This window comes from Pongo pygmaeus, chromosome 16 (assembly GCF_028885625.2).
Source record: "Pongo pygmaeus isolate AG05252 chromosome 16, NHGRI_mPonPyg2-v2.0_pri, whole genome shotgun sequence".
NCBI classification, from domain to species: Eukaryota; Metazoa; Chordata; class Mammalia; order Primates; family Hominidae; genus Pongo; species Pongo pygmaeus.
Window position 1 is genome coordinate 35,488,881 of NC_072389.2, and position 21,880 is coordinate 35,510,760.

Here is a 21,880-nt window from a genome sequence, read left to right on the forward strand (position 1 = left end):
AGGAGGCCTAATTCCTTTTAAATTATATTTTTTGCATAATTTTTTTAATAACTTTTTATGACTTTTATAGACAATTTTTAACATGTTTTAACTTTCTGCCTTTTACATTATTTCTTTTCCTAATTTTACCGTGTCTTTCTTTGATTTTTGTCTTTTCTAGTTTTTTTACTTACTTTTTTCTCCTATTTTTTTTCTTATTTGCACTTTATTTTCCTTTTTTTATATTTGCACTTTATTTTTCTCTCCCTCTCTGTCATTTTTTGTTTCCTTTTTTTTCCCCCGGTTTTGCGGCGCAGGCTGAGCAAGGCACGGGCCCCGCCCGCACGTATGCGCTGCCGTCTGTTTCCCGTTTTTTTTTTTTTTCCCCCGATTTATTTATTTTTTCTACACTTAGTTTTCTGGGCTGGGTGGGATTTGCATGGCTGTAGTCTTGGCCCCCGGCTGGCTGCAGTCCTGGCCCCCAGCTGGCTGCAGTCCTGGCCCAGGGCCGTCACTGGCCCAGGGGCTTGGCAGACACCTGTCGTTAGTCCTAAGAGTTAGGTACTTTCATCTTGTTGGCTTTTCTTCCTGTGACAGTCCCCACCCTCTTTTTCACACAGAGCTGGGTTGGGGAGAGGGACTTAATTTTTGGTGTGCCTGGCTGTCTGGCGTCATGCTTGGTGTTTTTGCTTTTTTTCCCCCCTTCCCCTAGAGGAGCGACTGGCAGGAGTGGAGCTTAGTCTTTTTTTTTTTTTTTTTTCCCCGAGAAGAGGGGAAAGGGGAGTTTTGAATATATGTATGTATATATATCTATATGTAACATACATATATATGTATATACGTATATATATTTTACTATCGGAGGTTTGTGTGAGGTTCAACGTCCCCGCATGGGGATTTCTCACCTCTTTTTGAGGTTTAACCCCCGACAATGGGGATTTTTTACCTTGAGGCTTAACCCCCTCCCAATGGGGATTTCTTACCTCTTTTTGAGGTTTAACCCCCACTCAGTGGGGATTTTTTTTACCTTTTTTTAAACCTTTAAGACATCCTGGGTAAGAAATATTGTACCACCTCCCATGGCTTTTTGTGTCTAGTCCTAAGGAATGTTTTACCGCCCCTGCAGTTTCTCTCTCCTTGGTATGTTTTAACTAAGGAATGCTTTACTGCCCCACAGCTTTTTCCTCAGTCTTGATTACTAAGGAAATACTTTACCGGCTCTCCCGGTGTTTTTTCCTCAATCTGTGCACAGTTTTCTGGTTCACGTGATATGAGAGGTTTTTTTTTTTTTTTTTTTGCGTTGCTGAGACTCTGAGTTTATTCCACATACCGGGTGGGTTTTGAGCTCTTATCCTTGAGGCCACTGCAATGAGGCAGAGGAGCACGCTCCCTTATGAGAAAGGACTGGAGACCACTCCCGGCGGAGAATGTATCCCCATACGGGTCACCAAAATTGAAATGTTTGTTTCCTGGTGTCGTAAAGCAATATTACTTGAATATAAATTTAATTTTTTTTAACGAGGCCATTTTTATATTTTCTGTAGAAAGGGTGTACTTGCCAGCAGTTTTGTTATGAGAGTATATTGAATAAAGGAGACAGGGTCATTTATAACCTGACGCATCCACCTTACCGCTGTGTCTGGTTTTTATTGGCTGGAAAGGGATTTTACATTTTGTATTTGTTTTGATTGGTTAGTAACTTAGAATTTTTTTAAAAGAGGCAAACGCAGAGGAGAATAAAGGAAGGAGGAAGTAACTTGTGGAATGTTGAGAAGGGTAAAAACGCTTTTAAAGAAGGAAGAGGACCAGACTATGACTTAGTGCTTGCTTGGACTAGTATAAGTATGCCAGGCAAATATTTAGGTTAAATTGTGGGAGCTAAGAATATAAAGTATGTTGATTTTTTATTATGGCTAGCAGATATTTAAGAATGTTATTAGCACAGGTCTTCGAATAAATTTTGCTTCTAAAAGAAGTTACTATTTATTTTTAACTAGATGGGGAGGAAAGTCTTTAAAGAAGAACCTCTATTTTACTTTTTACAAGCCTCAGCCTCCCAAGTAGCTGGGATTACAGGCATTTGCCACCATGCCCAGCTAATTTTTTTGTATTTTTAGTGGAGACGGGGTTTCACCATGTTGGCCAGGCTGGTCTCAAACTCCTGGCCTCAAGTGATCCACCAGCCTTGGCCTCCCAAAGTGCTGGGATTACAGGTGTGAGCCACCACATCCAACCCAATTTACCTTATTTTAACAGTTCAAAAAATTGGCAGCAATCGAAACCTGACAAAATAGTTGTGCACATACAGTAAAAAGAGCTTTTGTTTCCCTGAACCATTTGAAAATAAACAGCCAACCTGGTGCCCCATCACCCTGGAAAGTTCTTGCTCATTTTCTATGAACAGAACGTCCTCCTATACAACCACCACACGGCTACCGACATCAGGAATTCACACGGTTACATGCAATCACCAGACCCCACATGTGTGTGGCAGCTGTCCCAATAATGCCTTTTAGAACAAAGGTTCCTGCTCAGGATCAGGTGCTACATTCAGCAGTGGCATCTCCTTAGTCTCCTTCACCTGGAACATTTCTCAGGATATCCTTGACTTCCATGACCTTGACACTTTTGAAGATTACAGGTTGGGTATTTTGTAGAATGTCCTTCATAAGGGTTTCTCTATTTCCTCACAGTTAGATTGGATTGGGTCAAGCTGAGTCCTTCTCGTGACATCTTATCAGGTTGTGTGAACTGCAGATTGTCCCGTCACTGGTGAGGTTGTCCCATCACTGGTGAGGTTGACCTGGACCACTCCTTAAGGTCATCTTCCAGGCCTTGCCCCTGCAGACTACCAATTTTTCCTTTGAAATTAACAAGCATTTTGTGGGGAGGAACTTGAACCTATGCAAATACTCCATTCCTCACCAAATCTTTATAGGTTTATTGGTATCACTATGGATTTCTGGTTTTCCCTTTTATTCAGTGGGTTATAATCCATTAGTGTGATTATGTGGATGCTCAGATACTTCTTGATGTGGTCAGTGTGGCTTCTCTAAAGCTGGATCTGTGTCCTTTTGACATCCTCATCATCATTTCTTTTTTCTTTTCTTTTTTTTTTTTTTTTTTTGAGACAGGGTCTCACTCTGTTGCTCAGGCTGGAGTGCAGTGGTGAGATCATAGCTCACTGCAGCCTCGAACTCCTAGGGTCAAGTGAGCCTCCCATTTTGACCTCCCAAGTAGCTGGGACCACAGGCCACCACTATGCCCAGAAAACTTTTTTCATTTTTGTAGAGACAGGGGTCTCACTATGTTGCCAAGGCTGGTCTCGAACTTCTGGGCACAAGTCATCCTTCTGTCTCAGCCTCCCAAAGTGTTGGGATTACAGGTGTGAGCCACCGTGCCCAGCTCCCATCATTTCTTAGAGTACTTTCTTGCTTGCTGGTGCAAAAAGATGGTTCAAGTTCACACTCACACATGGATACATATTTTTGCATGTTTATTTTCATCTTTCTCTCCCTCTCCATGTTTATTTTCATCTTTCTCTCCCTCTCCATGTTTATTTTCATTTTTCTCTCCCTCTCAATATTTATAGAAAACCTTGAGTTCATTGATAACTCCAATTCCAATCCAACCCCACAAAGTTAATTCTACTTGCAACTTTCTTCACTTACTCTGAGAAAACTTGTTTGTATTCATTCTAAAGCATTTCCTTATTTGATCAGTCTTCCCATATGTCAGCCATCTCCCACCTCTGCTCCCCATCCCTGAGGTGGCCCTCTTCACCTGTGTGGCTAACATCTGGCTCTGGCCCCTGGTGTCCTCCCATCCCCCACCCACTCCAGATGCCACCTTGCTTTGCCCCACCTAATGGCTTTAGAACTTACTTTTTCAGCAAAGAAGGAAAGGGAAGTAGAAGAGGAATGTTTTAAATATGTATTGACATGAATACATATTCACACATACACACACATATATTTTATGCCAGGTCTAAACGCAGCGCTCCTGGGTGTGCATTTTGAAACATTGCAGGTGACTAGCCTGCGCAGCCACACCTGAAAGGCAAGCTGCAGTGCCTGGGGGTCAAGTGCTTTTGGAAGTTGCTTGTTTGTCCCTGTCACCTAGTATGTGCTGAGTGCCGGCAAGTGAATGGTTGAACAACATAATGAACAGCACAGCGGGGGAGAATATGGAGTTAAAACCTGCATACTTGGAGAGAGAAATACCCCAACTAGAAATGTGGAGCACTGTTCCTTCCCTAATTCAAGGAATGCAGGGGGCAGTGCTGGAAAGAGAGGAGCTGCTCGTGAGTCAGGTACTAATGCTGAGAAGCGGGCAGAGCAAGGTGAATGGTAGCCCTCTCAGCCCTGGGTTCTGAGTCCCATCTTCACTTCCTGGCAGAACACTCTGGGATCTGAGCAGCTACACAGGAGGACCCCCATGGTAACAAAAGCGTGAAGGCTCAGTATTAGGCACCTTTATACTGGCACAGCATTCTTCTCATACAAAACTTGAAGCAGGGGCATCGTATTTCCAACCAAAAAACCAATAAATATTCATTGAGCACTTACTATACACTGGTGCTGTGAAAGGCACTGCAGAGGCCCTCAGGGAACCCTGCCTTCATGTAACATCTACCAACCTATCCATCCTTCTTCCTATCTATCTATCCATGCATTCATCCATCCATCCATCCACCCACCCACCCACCCACCCATCTGTCTTCCTTCCCTCCCTCTCTCTCTTCATCCGTCCATCTATTGATCCACCCATCCACTTGTCCATCCATCCATCCATCCAACCATCCATCCATCCATCCATCTGCTGTCTGTGCATCCATCTGTCCATCCATTCATGCCATCCACCCATCCATACAACTGTCCACCCAACCACCCATCCACCTGTCCATCCACCCACATGTCCATCTATCCATCCATCCATCCATCCATCTGTCCACCCATTCATCCATCCATACCATCCACCCACCCATACACCTGTCCACCCACCCACCCATCCACCTGTCCATCCACCCACATGGACATCTATCTATCCATCCATCCATCCATCCATCCATCCATCCACCCACCCCCCCACCCACCCACCTACCCACACATCCATCCATGTACTCATCCTTCAATTCTTCCATTCAACCATCTATCTGCCCAAACACCTACTTGTCTGTCCATTCATCTACCCATCTTTCAAGTTCTGTGCTAGGGCAAAGGCATGGAATTGGACCATGCCCAGCATGGAGCCTCCTGGCAGAACATTCTGGTATTTGAGTGGCTATGGAAGAGGGCCTCCAAGGTAACAACAGTGCAAAGGTGAAGTATTAGGCACCATTGTACTGGCATGGCATTCTTTTCATGGCTAACTTAAGGCAGGGCCATTTTATTTCAGCAGCAATGATAGGATGGCGGGCCCAGTTGAGAGGTGATGGAGGACAGCTGGAGCAGAGCAGCCTTTCTCCATTCCAGTTTTGGTGTTGAGCATGGGAGCCATGTGAGCAACTGAAACCTGCTCAGTGACCCAGAGGGTGGCAGAGAGGATCCCAGCTCCAGCGGGGGGCAGCTTGAAAATCATAATGATGTTCCCTACTTGCTTCTGGCTCCTTGTCCAAGACTTAGGGAGGGTCCTGGTTCTATACCAGGAGCCTCAGTGTTGAAGGCAGCCAGAGAGCACCTGAGGGTGTAGAGGGTGTAACAGAAACAAAACAGCAGAGGTTGCTGCCTGGGCATTAGAAGTAGAACACCACACCCAAAGACCTAAGCTGGTGGCCAGAGATAAGAACTTAGAGGCATCTCTCTGCCTAGCAGACTGGGCTTTCCACTTTCCCACCACTTCCTTTAAATGGACCATTCAGACATTTGCCCATGAACTTAAAGTGACCCACAACCTATTCCCCTATATATATTTCTAGTTGGATCTCTCTGCCTGACTCTTAATCCGTGCCTCAATGTGACCCTGGGATGGCGCACTGCCCTCCCAACTCATGATGGCCTCCATGCCCAGGATCTATAAGTAAAAACCTTTGAACTTGCTTCCCATTGTGGCGGTGGATTGAATTTGCACCTTCCATTGGAAGAAGCAGAGGCTACCCCAGGCCATGTTTTCACCAGACGCCAGGGAGAACACAAGGCTGGTCCCAGCCACAGAGTGATGGTCAGGTAAGAAAAAACTAGACAACAGGCCAGACAGAAGCCACAAAGCCATCTGCCAGTACAAACAAGCTTCCCATGTGAGAGACATGGGTCATGGGTTAGGCAACCAGGCATTAGGACACCTGCCAGGTAAGAGAAGTATCCCATGAAAGGCACACTGTAAACGCCCATGTCCAGGTCCCTTTTCATTTCTCCTTATTGCAGGTTTGCTAGCTGCTCTGGTAGTGGAACTCCAATTTAGCTGGGGGCTGTAAAATGGAGGGCAAACAAGATCTTATCTGGGACGAGAGTTTGGAACTGTGACCTGCATTCTGTGACCAGAGCCCATTGGTAGAAATCAGTTTCAGAAAAACCAATTCTGAAAATTCACTCCCACTTTTAGCCCTGAGACTTCATGTCATGTCTTCTTCTTGTGAGTTTGCTGAGCAAATGTGAGATCTGGGATTGTGGGGAGAATCTGGCCACTGGGCAAAGACATAACAATTCCTAAAATGCTTAATAATCAGTGCTTACTGCAAAGAAGACTGACATGCAATATAATGACTTCATCCTCCAAGATGTGCATGTTGTGAGAACTTCCTAACATGCTTTGGGCCCCACACACTGGGTTCTCCAGGGCACCCACATCTGCTTCTCCAGTGGGTACTTGAGGAGGGAGAATGTCCAGGGTTAGGGATATACCGTCTACCCAATGAAAACACCCTGAGAAAGACGGGGATGGGCAGAGGCCAGGCTGAGGAGTCCCTCCCTGGCAGGACCAAGAAGCAAAGGTCATAGAGCAAGGTCCAGATGGTATCTCAGGGCCCAGGGAACAGTTTGGGGGCACCCTGGCTTAAGCTGTAGCTACCATCCTTGGAGACCATCCTCGGCAAGAGCCCGTGTCATAAGGACGCCAGTCTGGGGCCGGCAGGTCTCGTTAAAGGGCAGTCACCCAGCCACTCAGATGGAGAGCCTGGATGAAGCCTCCCAGGTCCCTTCCCATGTCCCCTCCTCCAGATGGGGTGTCCACACCTACTGTTTTGCTTGGGAAAGTCCTGTTCACACATCCCAAGTGGTTAGTGCCCACTTTCCTTCCCCCAAATGAACCAGTTTGGATGATAAATTGCAGTCACCTCATCTATGGGGACATAGGTGTTGGTTTTTGGTGTACCCTTCCATAAAAAAAGTAAGTGCAAGGCCAGGTGCGGTGGCTCACACCTGTAATCCCAGCACTTTGGGAGGCCGAGGCGGGCGGATCATGAGGTCAGGAGATCGAGACCACCTGGCCAACATGGTGAAACCCTGTCTCTACTAAAAATACAAAAATTAGCCAGGCATGGTGGCTTGTGCCTGTAGTCCCAGCTACTCGGGAGGCTGAGGGAGGATCATCGCTTGAACCCGGGAGGTGGAGGTTGCAGTGAGCCAAGATTGCGCCACTGCATTCTAGCCTGGGTGACAGAGCAAGACTCTATCTGATAAAAAAAAAAAAAAAAAAAGTAAGTGCACATGTGTGTGCACACACGTATGAATGTGAGTAAATGAGCATAAACTGTATGCACACATCCTCCCACCTGTAGGTAGCATGTTTATACTCGCTATTCCAACCATTGCCTTTTCCTCCTCCTGATGCATCCTGAGACACCCACAGCACAGTATGTGGGGATGGTCCTTACTCCTTTTCACAGGTGCAAGGTTCTCCTCATGCACAGATCTCATGGGCAGCATTTCTGAGTGGTGTGCCTCAACCCCTCTCTCAGGTAGGGCCCTGCACAGCAGAGCCAGTCTGAGGAGGCTCAAGGGGCTGAACCCAGCCTATGTCCTGCTGTGGGCCTCTGCCCCTGGTCAAGGACTGTGCCTGCCCAGACAGGCACCTTTTGCAAAAGACTCTCCAAAGGCACAGTACAGGCTAGCAGGGGCTCTGCTAAGAGCTATGGCCTGGGAAGCTGAGATGGAAGGATGGGGGCCTCCCAGTGCTTTGAAGGGACTGAATGGATCTTAGGCTCTGAAAAACGCTTCTAGCAGTGGCCAGTGTGGTTTGAGGAACAAGACTTATTGTTTAGGATCAATAAGCTGAGGTTAATCATGTGACAAATAGTTATTGATTATTCACTACAGGTCTAGCACTGTGCTCTGTGTGTGTGTGTGTGTGTGTGTGCGCGCGCCCGCGCATGCATGCACACACTCACTCTTGCCCCTGTGTGTCCATGAATGCAGGTTTAGGTAGGGAGAGATACTAACACATGATCAAATAAGAAATTATCAGTTATTTTTCTGCATCTATCAAGATGATCATATGGTTTTTGTTCTTAATTCTGTTTATGTGATATATCACATTCATTGATTTGTGTATGTTGAATCATCCTTGCATCCCTGGGATAAATCCCACCTGATTATGGTGTGTTATCTTTTTGACGTCCTGTTAGATTTGATTTGCTAGTATTTTGTCAAGGATTTTTGCTTCAATACAATTCAGCATCACTTCATGATGAAAATCCTCAACAAACTAGGCATAGAAAGAACATACCTCAACATAATAAAGGTCTTATATGACAAACCCACAGCTAACAGCATACTTAATGGGGAAAAGTTGAAAGCTTTTCCTCTAAGGACTGCAACAAGATGAGGATGCCCACTTTTACCACTGTTATTCAACATAGTACTGGAAGTACCCACAGCGCAGTCAGGCAAGAGAAAAAAACAAAACGCATCCAAATTGGAAAAGAAGAAGTCAAATCATCCCTGTTGCTGATGATATGATTTTACAATTAGAAAACCATAAAGACTCTACCAAAAACCTGTTATATTTGATACACGAATTTAGTAAAGTTTCAGGACACAACATTAACATACTGAAAGCAGTAGTATTTCTATATACCAGTAACAATCTAGCTGAGGACTAAATCAAGAAGGCAATTCCATTTAAATTAACTACAAAAATATCGAGGAATATATTTAACCAGGGAGGTGAAAGATCTCTATAAGGAGGAGTACAAAACACTGAAGAAAAAAATTGTTGACGACACAAATGAATGGAAAAACATCCCATGCTCATGGATTAGAAAAGTCAACATCATTAAAATGACTATATTGCTACAATAATCTACACATTCAATACAATCCCTATCAAGTTACCAATGTCATTTTTCACAGGATTAGAAAAAACAATAAATTTCGTATGGAACTAAAAAGGAGCCTGACTAGCCAAAGGAATCCTAAGCAAAAAGAACAAAGCTGAAGGATAACATTATCTAATTTCAAATTGTACTACAAGGTTATAGTAAACAAAACAGTATGGTATTGGTACAAAAACAGACACATAGATCAATGGAACAGAATACATAACCTATAAATGAAGCCACATACTTACAACCAACTGATCTTCAACAACACCAACAAAAATATACACTGGGGAAATGACACTATTCATTTCGTGTCATTCACTATTTAGTGCTGGGAAAATTGCACAGCGATATGCAGAAGAATAAGATTGGACCCACACTTCTCACCATATACAAAAATTAACTCAAGATGAATTAAAGACCTAAATCTAAGACCTGAAACTATAAACATTCTACAAGGAAACCTATGTAAAACTCTTTTGGACATTGGCCTATGCAAATAATTTATGACCAAGTCTTCAAAAGCAAATGTAACAAAAACAAAAATAGACGTTGGTGAGGATATGATGAAAAGGGAACACATACTGTTGGTAGGAATGTAAATTCATACAACCTTTATGGAAAACAGCGTGGAGATTTCTCAAAGAACTAAAAATAGAACTACCACTCAATCCAGCAATCCCACTACTAGGTATATACCCAAAGGGAAATGATCATTCTATCAAAAAGATACCTGCATGTTTACTCTAACACTATTCACAATGGCAAAGAGATAGAAACCACCTAAGTGTCCATCAACGTAGGATTAGATAAAGAAAATGTATATATATACACCATGGAATATGACTCAGCCATAAAAAAGAATGGAATCCTGTCTTTTGCAGCAATGTGGATGGATATGGAAGCGATTATCCTCAAGTGATATAACTCAGAAACAGGAAGTCAAATATTGCATGTTCTCACTTATAGCTGGGGGCTAAACAACGCGTACACATGGACAGGCAGAATGGAATAACAGACACTGGAGGCTATGACAGGCCGGAGTGTTCGAGGGGGTGAGGACTGAAAAATTACAATGTTCACTACTTGGATAATGGCTACGCTAAAATCCCAGACTTTACCACAATGCGATATTTGCATGAAAGAAACCTGCACTTGTATCCCTTAAACATATTTAAATAAATAATAAAATAATAAAAAAGAAACTCTCAGTAGAGTGACAAAAGGTGGATTCTTTAGACAGGAAGATCAGAGAAGGCTCCTACTTGAGAACCATCCCTAGACAGAGAGTCAACTTTGGTCTTATTTTCAATTAGAAATGTGTTTAAAAATTTGAGCCGGGTCCCACATCTGCAAAGTGAGGACACCTTACGTTAGCAGATGCTCTTTCTGCTTGGTCTGCTGGTGGAAGTCATGGCACCTTCAGGAATACACATAAGAATGCCTCCTTTCCTGCACAAGGCCAGCCCATGGCCTGGGAGCACCAGGCTGTGGTGTGGGCATCTCCCAGGAATAAAATGCCTCTTGCTTTTCCTCAAAAGACTGACTAAAATTGACAACTCTCAGACTGTGTGCTAGGAAATCACTTGGGATTCTAGCTACTTCTGAAAAAAGCTCATAAAAAGAAATGCAGCAAACACATTGTCAGTGAAATTTCAGAAACTCAACTACAAAGAGAAAGCAGAGAGGTTAGCATGTGAGAAAAGTAAGGACCTAGACAGAAGATGCCCTGGGGGCTGCCAGAGGGTCCCCCAAATGGCCCCTCTTGCTCTGCTCTCTTTTCCTCTTTGTCTGTCCGACTGGTCTCTCAGCTTCCACTTAGCCCTTCTCATCAAACAGAAAACAAATAAGTAGTTCTTTTAAAAGTTTAAAGAACAAAAATGATTATTTTCACCATAGTCAAGATAAGCTGTTGATTCCTACTGCTCATGCCTGGTCTGCATTTGTCAAGAGTGTGGGCTTAGGTTTCTTTGGTCAGTTCTAAGTTCAGGTTCTGGCTTTGTATCTTTCAGGCTGTGGGACATTGGAAGCTAACCTGTGATGGTTAGATAGCTGGTTAAACGTTATTTCTGCGTGTCTGTGAGGGCATTTTGGATGAGATTAGCATTTGAATTGTTGGAGAGCAGAAAGCAGACGGCTTTCACCAATACGAGTGGGGCTCATCTGATCTATTCACGGATGGGAACAAAACAGTGGCGGAGGGCGGAATAACCAAATCTGTTTGAGCTGGGACATGGACTTTCTGCCCTCGGCACTCCCGGTTCTCAGGCCTTCAGATTCAGACTGGATCCACACCATCAGTTCTCCAGCTCCTGGGCCTTCGCACTACACCACTGGCTTTCCTGGGTCTCCAGCTGGCACATGCCAGATCGTGGGAATTCTCAGACACCATAATCACGTGAGCCAATACCTACATTAGATCTCTTTATATGTATGTCTTTTATTGGTTCTGTTTCTCTGGAGAACCCTGACTAATACATTATCTAATTCTCTGAATCTCAGCCTCCTTATCTGTGATTGGTGATGATAATGACAGCTCATAGGCCTGCCTGACACATAACATGGGCTCAGTAGATGATACTGTTCACATTCCCATCTGACCTCACTAATCCCGCCCCAAGCCCTAGGGAAGGCCTGGTTCTTCCACGTGGCCGGGGCCTGGCCGCTGTGAGTCCTCCTGGGAGGCACAGTGAGAGGAAGCGGGTCTAGCTCACACCCACACCTGGTCTCTGGTCCCTGCTGACCTCTTCAGATACGTGACATAGTTGCTTTCTGGGAAAGTAACAGGTTTAAAATGACTCCAGGCCATCATCTGTGTCAAGGACCAACAGTACAGGGGCTGCCCCATCTGTCTCCATACCAGGGGCTCCCAGAGCAGGATGCAGGGCCCGCATTGCACCCCTTTACCCTCATCCGTGGGGAACAGGTTCTGGGAAACCCAGGCTGAGATGAATAAAGCCACCTTAGTTCTTCTCGCCATCATGCCTGCAAACTCTCCCTTGACTTGCTCTTTCCTATTCCCGGGTGGCACCCTGGAAATTTTGTGTGGTTCTTCCGGTTACTTTCCTGTGCAGGGGGCTATCAGCCCCAAGCTTCAGCCTCCTGAAAGACTGGGTTAGCTGCCAGCTGGCTTCTCTGTTTCACCCTTTGCCTCCTCCCCTTCTCTGGCTGCCGTCTGTGTCCCCTGTGGGGCCGGCACAGGCAGAGAGGAGGGGCAGGAGGGTGGCAAAGTCTTTCTTGCTGTCTTCCTTCAGGGCCCGCTGGGCTCACTGGAGGTCCCAGTGCTGGCCTGCTGTCTGAGGAAATGCTTTTTGTGGGTCTTCAGAGCTCTCTGCCAGTTGAGGGGCTGTGTCTTTAGGTCCCTGGGCTGCAGTGGTGGCTCCTCTCACTGACTACTCGTGTCCACCCTCAGCCCTGGCCTCAGGGGCTGGCCTTCTGTGTGGTCCCCACCACAGGTGAGTCCTGAAGCCAGCCCACTTGGGGCCTCCTCCTTGAATCCATGCCTGGCCCTCGGGCAGCTCACAGCATCCTGGCCTTACATCCCCTACCGCCCCATGTCCTGGCCTGCACAGCCCACCACAGGCCCGTGAACCCTGAGCTCGCCAGTTTCTGCCTTCAGGCCCTTCAGTCAGGTGTTAGAAACTCGTCCCTGCAGCCCTCAAGCCCCAGAGATGATGCCCCACACCTCTCAGCTCAACATGGGGAGAGAAGACACAGGCAAAAGGCAGAGCACACTGTGCTTGTGCACAAAGGCCTCTCTTGTGGACTCTGAGCCCCAAGTGAATTCTTGGAGCAGGTGACAGCTCTGGAGCACCCTGTTGGCGAGTCCTGCACAGCTGCATGGGTGCCTTGCTGAGGCGCTCTCTGTCCGTTACCCCAGTCCATGGGACTCAGCCAAAACTCCCCATTCCCAGGAAAATGTTTTATGCCTGGTTCCATAGTCCTCCCTCCTTGACTGGCCATGCAAAGGTTCCAGGTAACCCAAGGAGGCATCTGGCTACAGAAGCAACTCTGTTTGATAGATTGCTATTGCATGTGCTGTCTCTTCTGAGGTTTTTTTTTTTTTTTCCTTTTTCTTTCTCCACTGGAAACACCTGTTGCTGAAACCCTAGAAATGCCTCCTGCACCACTGGCACAGGATTCTGACCTGAGCATCAATGGCATCTGTGGGGACCAGGTGGCTGTGTCCTCACTCCCATCACCATCTAAAGCCCAGAGTGGTGGTTTCATTTTCAGGCTGATCTGTCACCTGAGGTTCTACAAATTCTGCTGTATTTGAGGGATTTCATTAGGCTGTAGAGCCTGGTCAAAAGAGGAGACTTAATGATCAGACCAAATTTTGACTTTTTGGCTCCTTCCATTTATCATTTTTGTGGTCTTGGAACAGTTATCTAATCCCATTGAGGCTCAGTTTTCCAATCTGTGGAAGGGGTACTGGAGGCTTGTGAGGCAGAGTTTGAAAGGAGGGGATAGAGTGCCTAGCACAGGGCCCTCTTATGGTCTCCCCGACCCCACCCCACCCCACCTGTGCTCACCTCCCTCCTTCCGTTCCCCCACCACCACCCATACCTTCCCGCCTCATGTCTCCATTCTTTCCTGATGGGGTCACTCCCATCCACCCTTGGTTGTTTAGTTTCCCCTCTCTGGCCATTCCCCGGGTTCTTCCTTCTCTTTTGTGATGTGGCAACCAGAACTATGGCTCCCAGGGGCAGGGGACCAGGCTATCTTACATAAGTGGAACAATGTCTGGGCCATTTTGGATATTCCTAAAGGGACCTAATCCTTTTGTTAGATTAAGGTTGATCACTCAGACTCTGTGGGAGATAGGGACAGACACCAAGTGGCTCCTGTGTCCCCATTAGCATCTAAATCCCTCGGGCCCCAGGGAGCAGGCAGCAGGGGACCAGGCTGTGGCCTTAGGAGTCAGATGGGCTGACTAGCCATGGGACCTTGGGTGAAGCTCCTCTTGGATGGGGGTACTCAGGAGATGTGTATGTGATGGTCACCTGTGATTGATTTTCACCCACTATCAAGGTCATCATTGCTGCTGTCTTTCTCCACTCCTCCCTGTCCCTGGCAGAGACACCTGGCCTGGATCCAGTCTGCCAGCACCTATCAGGCATCCTCCCTGTGGCAGGAGGGAGAGAGGCAACTGTGAAAACGATGTCGAGGAACGTTTAAGACCCATCACGGGCAGGACTCGGGAGGCGTGCAGAGGAAGAGAGCAGTTTTCCACAGTCGACTGAGTCTTCAGAATGCTTGTCTTCAAATGTCCTACCAAGATAGACTGTTGGTATGGATATACCATAGCCTTAAAATAAAGTGACAAGACAGCCCTGGAGGAAGGGTGTGCCAGCGTATGTGGGTTTCTAATGATTTCATCTTTAAACATGGTCTTGGACGCCACTGCTGCAGCTGCAGCTCTGTGGGAGCCTCTTTTCCAGCCTGGGCCTCCAGGGAGAGCTGGCCCATGAGGCACTAGGCCCTGCCTTGGTGGGTGGGTGAGGACCCAGGTGGCCGCTGCAGGGTCCATGAGCCTCAGGGCAGCCTGGAGCTGCATGCAATCCTCCTTCCATGGGTCTCCCTGGTGTTACTGCTCACACTTTCTCATGTTTCTAGGAGTAACACCTTTGCTTTCAGGTTCCAGAGAATATGAACTGAAGAATAAGCCATGGCCAAGGCTCTATGGCTGCCCCATTGGTCTGGCCACAGTCTTCATTCCATACTAGAACATCCAAGGTGTTTCTGTAGGAACAACGTATTCCTAAACATGCACAGATGTGAAGTCTTTTTGCTGGGAACACATATAATATCCACGGAGCCCATCTGGGAAACACCAGGCTAGCTTAATGAGCTTCTGCTTTCAGGGCGACTTCTTGAAGCCACAAATTAATTAGTTGGGGGAGAAAACCCAAACTTCAGAGCCAGGTTCGTGCGATGGCAATGTGTGGGAATGCTCACCATCACGTGTGACCTCCAGAGGCCTGCTGTGCCCTGAAGGCGCACACCCCAGCTGCTCTGCACAACAAAGTTCAAGGAAAGTGGCCTGGAGGTGGCTCATGTGAGCTCACCTCTGCCTGCATAGTACATGTGGGGGCTGCATACCCTTCCACTAGCACCTGGCAGGGGCCAGCCATCACCCACAGTCCTCTCGTGTGTCCTTGTCTTGAAGCTAACGCTGGAAAGCTGAAATCTTTCTGTCTTCCACAGCACAAGGGTCCCACATTGCCCACCCGTGCCATCCTCCCATGCTGTGTGTAGCCCTTGGTGGCCTGGAGCTGGAGGTGACTTCTGGGGAGAGCAGGGGCAGCACTTACCCCCCGCCCGTGCCGCCATTCTTGCTGAAGTGTGTGCGCGGCTCGCTGGAGGCCAGCTTCAGCAGCTCCGTCCACTCCCGCTCCCACTCCTCCTCTGTGTACACCAGCCCTGACTGGCAGAGGGGAGCCGGCTCAGAAGGGGGGTGGGCCACAGCTGCACTGCCCTCCTCTCCTCACCCTCCCAACCTGGACCAGCCTCACCGGGACCCAGGCCAGGCACATCTATAGGTAGCTACCAACTATACCAACTGCACCCTCTTGGCCACCTTTGCTATGCACACTATATTTTCAGAAGCCCCAAGCTCTAATTCCAGAGCTGCTGGGAATCTGCCCACCAACAAGGGTCATTCTCAGGGGCTGGGGATGACTGAGCATTAACCTGTGCCTGCACCTAACTGTGGCTGGCCCGTTCAGATTCTTCTAGGAGAGCAAGGTCCTCATGTTTACCATGGTTGGGGACAATCGGGAATCCCTTTGGACTGAGCTCACACACAGGGGCTGGGGCCATGGGCTGCACCTGACAGCAGGCAGTCATATATATAATTCATCATCCAAGCCAGGATGCTTTTGGGAATGAAGGTAGGCAGCTTTCATGATCATGCCTTAAGGAAGCACAAGTGGATGCATAGTTGCTGTCTGCCGGGACTCTGCTATTTCAACAGGCTCCTCCTCTGTGGGCTTAAAAGCAGGAGACTTTCCTGATCCCAGGGGCTGTTTCTGCCTCCCCTCATAAGACAGTCTGGGGCCTGGAGGCCATGCTCTGGACTCGACCATGGCCCGAGGCTGCACCTGGCCTGGGTCCCGGGCTCTGGCCATGCCAGTGGATACCAACCTCCTTATTCTGCTGCGTCTGCTGCCACCTCCACCTCCGCTTCAGGGCTTCCCTCTCAGCTCCCGTCCTCATCATGGTGTAGAGAGCTTTCCGTAACACCAGGTCCCGGTCGTGAAACCCCCACATTCCTGAAGCCAGGAGGCCATGGAGAACAGAGGAGAGAAAGGACATGAGAAAAGACAAGCCAGAGGTGATGCAAACTACCACGACCCACTGGGAGAGCCTCCTGTCTGCACGCAGAGCAGCCTTCTTACTCAGCGGTTCTGTTAATTTCCCTCCAGCCTTCTTCCTGAGGCTTCCCATTAAAGCAAGTAGGTGAATGAAGCAGCACATCCTGTTCTTAGCGAAATAATAGTGGGTGAAAATCAAGTGCTTTTTCTCTTTGGCGCCCTTGGCAACCCACTGTCAATGTTGCTCGTTTGCTTTGAGGACCTACTGGTCATTATTCAAGTCTTACATTTGGGTGGGGGACTGACTAGGGGACAGGGACAGGCTGTCCAGTGTCCTCATGGAGGGCTCCAGGCGAGGGAGGCCATTAGCATCCTGGCTTCTCCAGGGTCTGTCATTTCCCTCCTCTCCAGCCCTGAGGCATCTCAGCTTCCTGAGAAGCAGAGCGTCAGTGACACCACTGCACACACCTGGCCCAGGAGAGAGCGCCTGCTTCCTAGTGAGAGGGTCTCACCCTGTGCCAGGTGCCGAGAGGATATAGAGGGAAACCAGCCATCTCTGAGAATGTGCTCTGGGCAGCTTAGATGTGGTCAAGAACCCCAACTCATGGGAGAAGTGCTCAAGAGAAGGGCAGTCCTGGCTACAAGAGAAAACACAGGGGAATCCATCCATCCATCCATCCATCCATCCATCCATCCATCCATCCATCCATCCATCCATCCATCCATCCATCCACCCACCCACTCATTCTAGGTGCTGGGAATATGCGTGGCAGTGGCCGGGACACATGAAGTTCTTAAAATCTCATGGAGCACATGTTTTGGGGAAGTGGGAAGTGAGGCAGCCATGAGGCTGGCACAGAGTGTACGATGTTGAGGGTGGCAGCCCCACGAGGAGAGGTAAAGCAGGCAGATTTGCTGTGGCGTGAATGGAGACATAAGAGCAAAGGCTCAAATGGGTGGAGGAAGAAGCCGAGTTGCTGTCCCAGCACAGGGAAAGGCCAGGGACAGACCCAGAGGGGGTAGTACTTGAGAAAAGGCAAGAGGGAAAGGTGGCTAGAGTGGGATCGAGGGGAGAGGGAGAGTGAAAAGGGGGCTCTCAAGGGAGGTGTGAGCCTCTGGAGAGTCTTCAGAAGGAGAGTAATGTGAACTGACGTTTTCAAAGGCTCAACTGGCTGGGCATCCTTGGATATGCAATAGCCCAGGCCTGCCACAGGCTTCTAGCCAGCAAGGCTTTGCCTTTTTCTACAGGATGGCAGGGGACGGGGAATGGCCATTGTCACTCCTCACTCATCCTCAGACCTCTTTCAGCTGCCTCCTGGGACTCTCCCACAGCTCCTTGGGCAGGTCTCTCTTGAAGTGATGGCCTCCTTGTCCTGCATATATCTGCCTACAGGCCTGACTCCAAGATGACTGTCATTTCTATATGTGCTCCACAATCCTAGCTCAATGTCAGGCCAGGCCAACAGGGGTTCCACAAGGACTGCTGGTGAATGTCATGTGGCAGCTTTGGGCAGCCCCAGTCCTGCGGAGCTTTAGCTATACAGGCACAAAATGAAACAAAGTGCCCGTACAGCGGATAAGAGGACAGATTGCTATGAGCTCTGGGCTCATTGTTGTACAGGGGATTCTTGGAGGGGTGTCTCACAGCCCTGGTCAGTCATGGCCTAGGCTCTCTTGCAGATGGAAATGACCAGCCTGAGGGAGGCTCTCTCTTCCCAGGCAGGCCTGGGAGGCCCACTGTGCTCACAGGGAAAATGCTGTGGGGTGTGGCCTTGCCCCGCTGTTGTGCTGATGGGGACAATGACTCTATATGCTGCAGTTGCTGAGGGACAAAAGCATTTCCATGCCCCAGACTTCGCAATGAGGCTGCTGTTTGACACAGATGAGAGATTTATTCTTTTAGATTCTTCCTCCAGGTTTTACAAAGAACAAGGCAAAATATGCTCAATAACAGGGGAATAGTTAATGTTATCCACTATGATAAAATATGACCCAACTACTTAAAATCATGTGTTTGAAGGATAACAGCAGGGAAAATTCTCAGATTGTAAGGGAAAATGTTGGATTCAAGACTGTGAACACAGCAAGATCATCATTTCACCTGAAGAACAGACAAAAGACCGGAAGATGATGACAATATCAAACTGTTAAGAGTGGCCGCCGCTGGGTGGGGGTCGCTGATTTTCATTTTCTCACCATGGTGAATGTGGAGTACTTTTGCAATGCCAATAAGCAGAATGTGCTCCAATGACATGGAGATGAAGCAGGTAAGTGGCTGCCTTGCCTTTCCTCACTGCAGGTCAAGCCCGGGGAATGTTTCCCTTGCCCTTGGTCTCCATCCTCCTCTGGGACCCTTCCAAGACCCTGATGTATTTCCCTTGAAGCCCTTTACAGTCTTATCTCACCTACCTCTTGCTGAATAGGCCTCACCGCAGGTCCAAAGAGAGAGAGGTCTGGGGGCTGGCCCTTGATATAGGTCATGGCACCCAGTTAAAGCCATGTTTGTTGGGGATGCAAGTCTGACCAACAAGGACTGCATTCCTGTGTGAGGGCTGTGTGTTTTGGAGAGGTGCTATCCTCCAGGGCAGGTAAGAAGCAACCGGCCCTGATGGTCCCTGGTGCAAACCCAGACTCACCTATCAAAATGGATTCAGCCTTGTGCATATAATGCTGGGCCTAAAGGAATAACTGAGGTTCCAGAAAGTCGATGATGATCCTCAATTATCCAAATATTTCTGTGCTGTGTGGCTTTGTGTGATCGGGAAGCTCACGTCTCTATTGGACAAGTGCTGATCTCTCTGTGGTATATTCTGACTATGCTGACTCCCCTGTGATTTATCTGAGCAGTACCTACATCTGTTTCCATTAGTCCATGCCAATTGTTGACTGCTATCAACATAGTGGACCCTCATTTACCCAACCTCATGCACTGCTCCCAAAACTTCCTACTCCAGCCTTACCTCGTTCACCCCTACCTCCAAACACCCTGTCCATTCCTGCCTTTATGCTTTATCTGTGGGGTCTCCCTGCCTGCAATGTCCTCTTCTAGTCTCTCCAGTTCTTCAAGTTTCAGTAAAGATCCCACCTCCTCCAGGAAGTCCTTTTTACTTGTACCAGGCAACGGTCTCTAAGTCCCATCCCTGCAGCTATGCTCAAGGCCTCCTTCTATCATGCCAGGTCTTTTCTTATGTGTGTTCTGTCTCTCCACCAAGTGCTACTTGACAAGAAGGGCCAGGATTGTTGGCTCTGTCTCCTGGGGACTTTCTCATGACAGTGACATGGGTGACTCTATTTAGCGTATGCTTTTCCTTCAATAGCATATGTCTTTCCTTGTGCAGGCCTGGAGTCTGGCCACCCTCTATCTGTGCTGTGGAGCTTACCCAGTGAGGCAGCATGTAAAAGGCAGTTCCCATCCCCTGTCGTGGCCAGAGGAAGAAGCCGTTTACAGCTCGTGCACACAGTGGACCACCAGTTCAGGCGACCTGGAACAGAAGCTCACTTTAGAACAGGATCCCAGAAAAGGAAGGGGCCATTGGGGGTGTTTGCTAAGGAGGCATAAACATCAGGGACAGATTTTCTACAGGTTTCAGTAGAAAGGGGGAACATTATGGCTACTTCTCTCCTCAAATAAAATACAGATTTCTTTTCCCTTTGAAGACAAGAAGTGGCCAAATCCTCCCATCAATTAGCATGAGCATGAAGAAACTCAAGGCCAGTACCTTCTCTCCTTGAATCTGGAAATGTATTTTACACAAGATAAAACATTTCTTTGTAATTCCCTTGAACGTAGCTTTCCCTCCTGAAAGCTATTTTTTCCTTTCACCATCTTGCTTTTTTGATGCACACATACCTTTGAAAGTATAGTTCATATTTCATTTGATTCATCGAAACCATTATAGTTACATAGGTGTAGTCATGTAAAATTTCATGAATATTTACATTTAGAGACTTCCACTTCAGGGAAGATAGAGCAGATGTACTTTTTCCTATTTCTCTTACTAAGTACAACGAAAAGCCCTGGAAATTATGTATAAAATCATATTAGAAGACTCTGAAAAGTGGAGAAGAAGTGACAGACTAACTAGGGATCTTGAGACTTGAGGAACGACATAATGATGGGTTCCCTGGAGTTTCTTTTTGCCTCACATATCCCAGATTAGATACTGTAGAAACTGGAACCAATGAGAGTAGGCCACCAAAAAAAAAAAAAAAAAAAAAGATAGAAAAGAAAAAGCATGCTCTCTCTAGACAGAATACCAGGAAAGGGGTAGCTTAGCAAGACAGTAGCTGCTTAGACATTTCCTCTTCTATTCCAGCCAAACGCCGCACAAAAAATTATAACCCAACCACCACCCCTGCCAGCAAAGTTCTAGTGAGAAGCCTGGACTTCCACCCTCACCCGGCTGTAACAAGGTGCTCATCACTGCCTGTCCATTGCCTGGGGAGTGTCAGAGAAGGCTGAGTTCAAAGCCAAGACCTCAACCCTACTGGGTGGTAATAAGCACCTTGCCCTCTATCTTCAGAGGACACATAGGGAGCCTGGACTTTCACACTTACCTGGCTGTAATGAGAATCTCTGCCTCCTCTCAGCTAGGAAGTACCCCTGCCAAGAAGTACCAAGCCCATTCCCCAGGTATCAACAGGCGCAGAGGGGGAACCTGTACTTCAATTACCCTCTGGCAGTTGTCAGGCAATGGCCCCCTGAACCTACCAGAGTGGTGTCAGGAGGTCCACTAAAACACAAGATTTAAGTAAGACCCAGAGTCCTATAACTTAATACCCAATATATACCCTTTTAAACAAAAAAAAAATCACTTATACCAAGAACCAGGAAGATTTCAAACAGAACAAGAAAAGATATGAAAACTGAGATGACAGATGTTAGAGTTATCTGACTGGGATTTAAAAGTAGTCATCCTAAGAATACTTCAACAAGCAATTACAAACATACCTAAGACAAATGAAAAAACAGAAAATGTAGTAAAGAAATACAAAGTCTTACCAAAAAAATAGAAGATACAAAACAGAGCCAAATAAAGAACAAAAATATGGGCAGATATAATAGGGACTGAAAAATACAACTCTGATTTTAAAAACTCAATGTATGTGCTGAAAAGCAGATTGGAGAGAGGAGAAAAAGAATCAGTGTAATGTAAAGGTATAACATAGAAATTACCCAATTTGAACAACAGAGAAAAATTAGATTTAAAAAAAACCACATATACAGAACACAACTCAGGAACATGTGGGACTGTGACAAAAGTCTGGAGTCCGTAGAAGAGGAGAGGAGAAATAAGGTAGAGCTAAAAAAGTATTCAAAGAAATA

The 21,880-nt window shown here is 47.2% G+C and overlaps 1 protein-coding gene across 5 annotated transcripts in view; it reads right to left on the bottom strand.

Annotated features, from left to right (window-relative positions):
- Positions 1–21,880, bottom strand: part of OTUD7A (OTU deubiquitinase 7A) — a 402,045-nt gene that overhangs the window by 34,390 nt on the left and 345,775 nt on the right. For all 5 annotated transcript variants that reach the window (XM_054450328.2, XM_054450331.2, XM_054450329.2 and 2 more), the window contains 3 exons: positions 19,935–20,036; positions 16,385–16,512; positions 15,553–15,665 (listed from right to left, as the gene is read on the bottom strand). In XM_054450328.2, the coding sequence (XP_054306303.2) occupies positions 15,553–15,665; positions 16,385–16,512; positions 19,935–20,036 (343 nt within the window). The remainder of the gene's footprint in view (positions 1–15,552; positions 15,666–16,384; positions 16,513–19,934; positions 20,037–21,880) is intronic.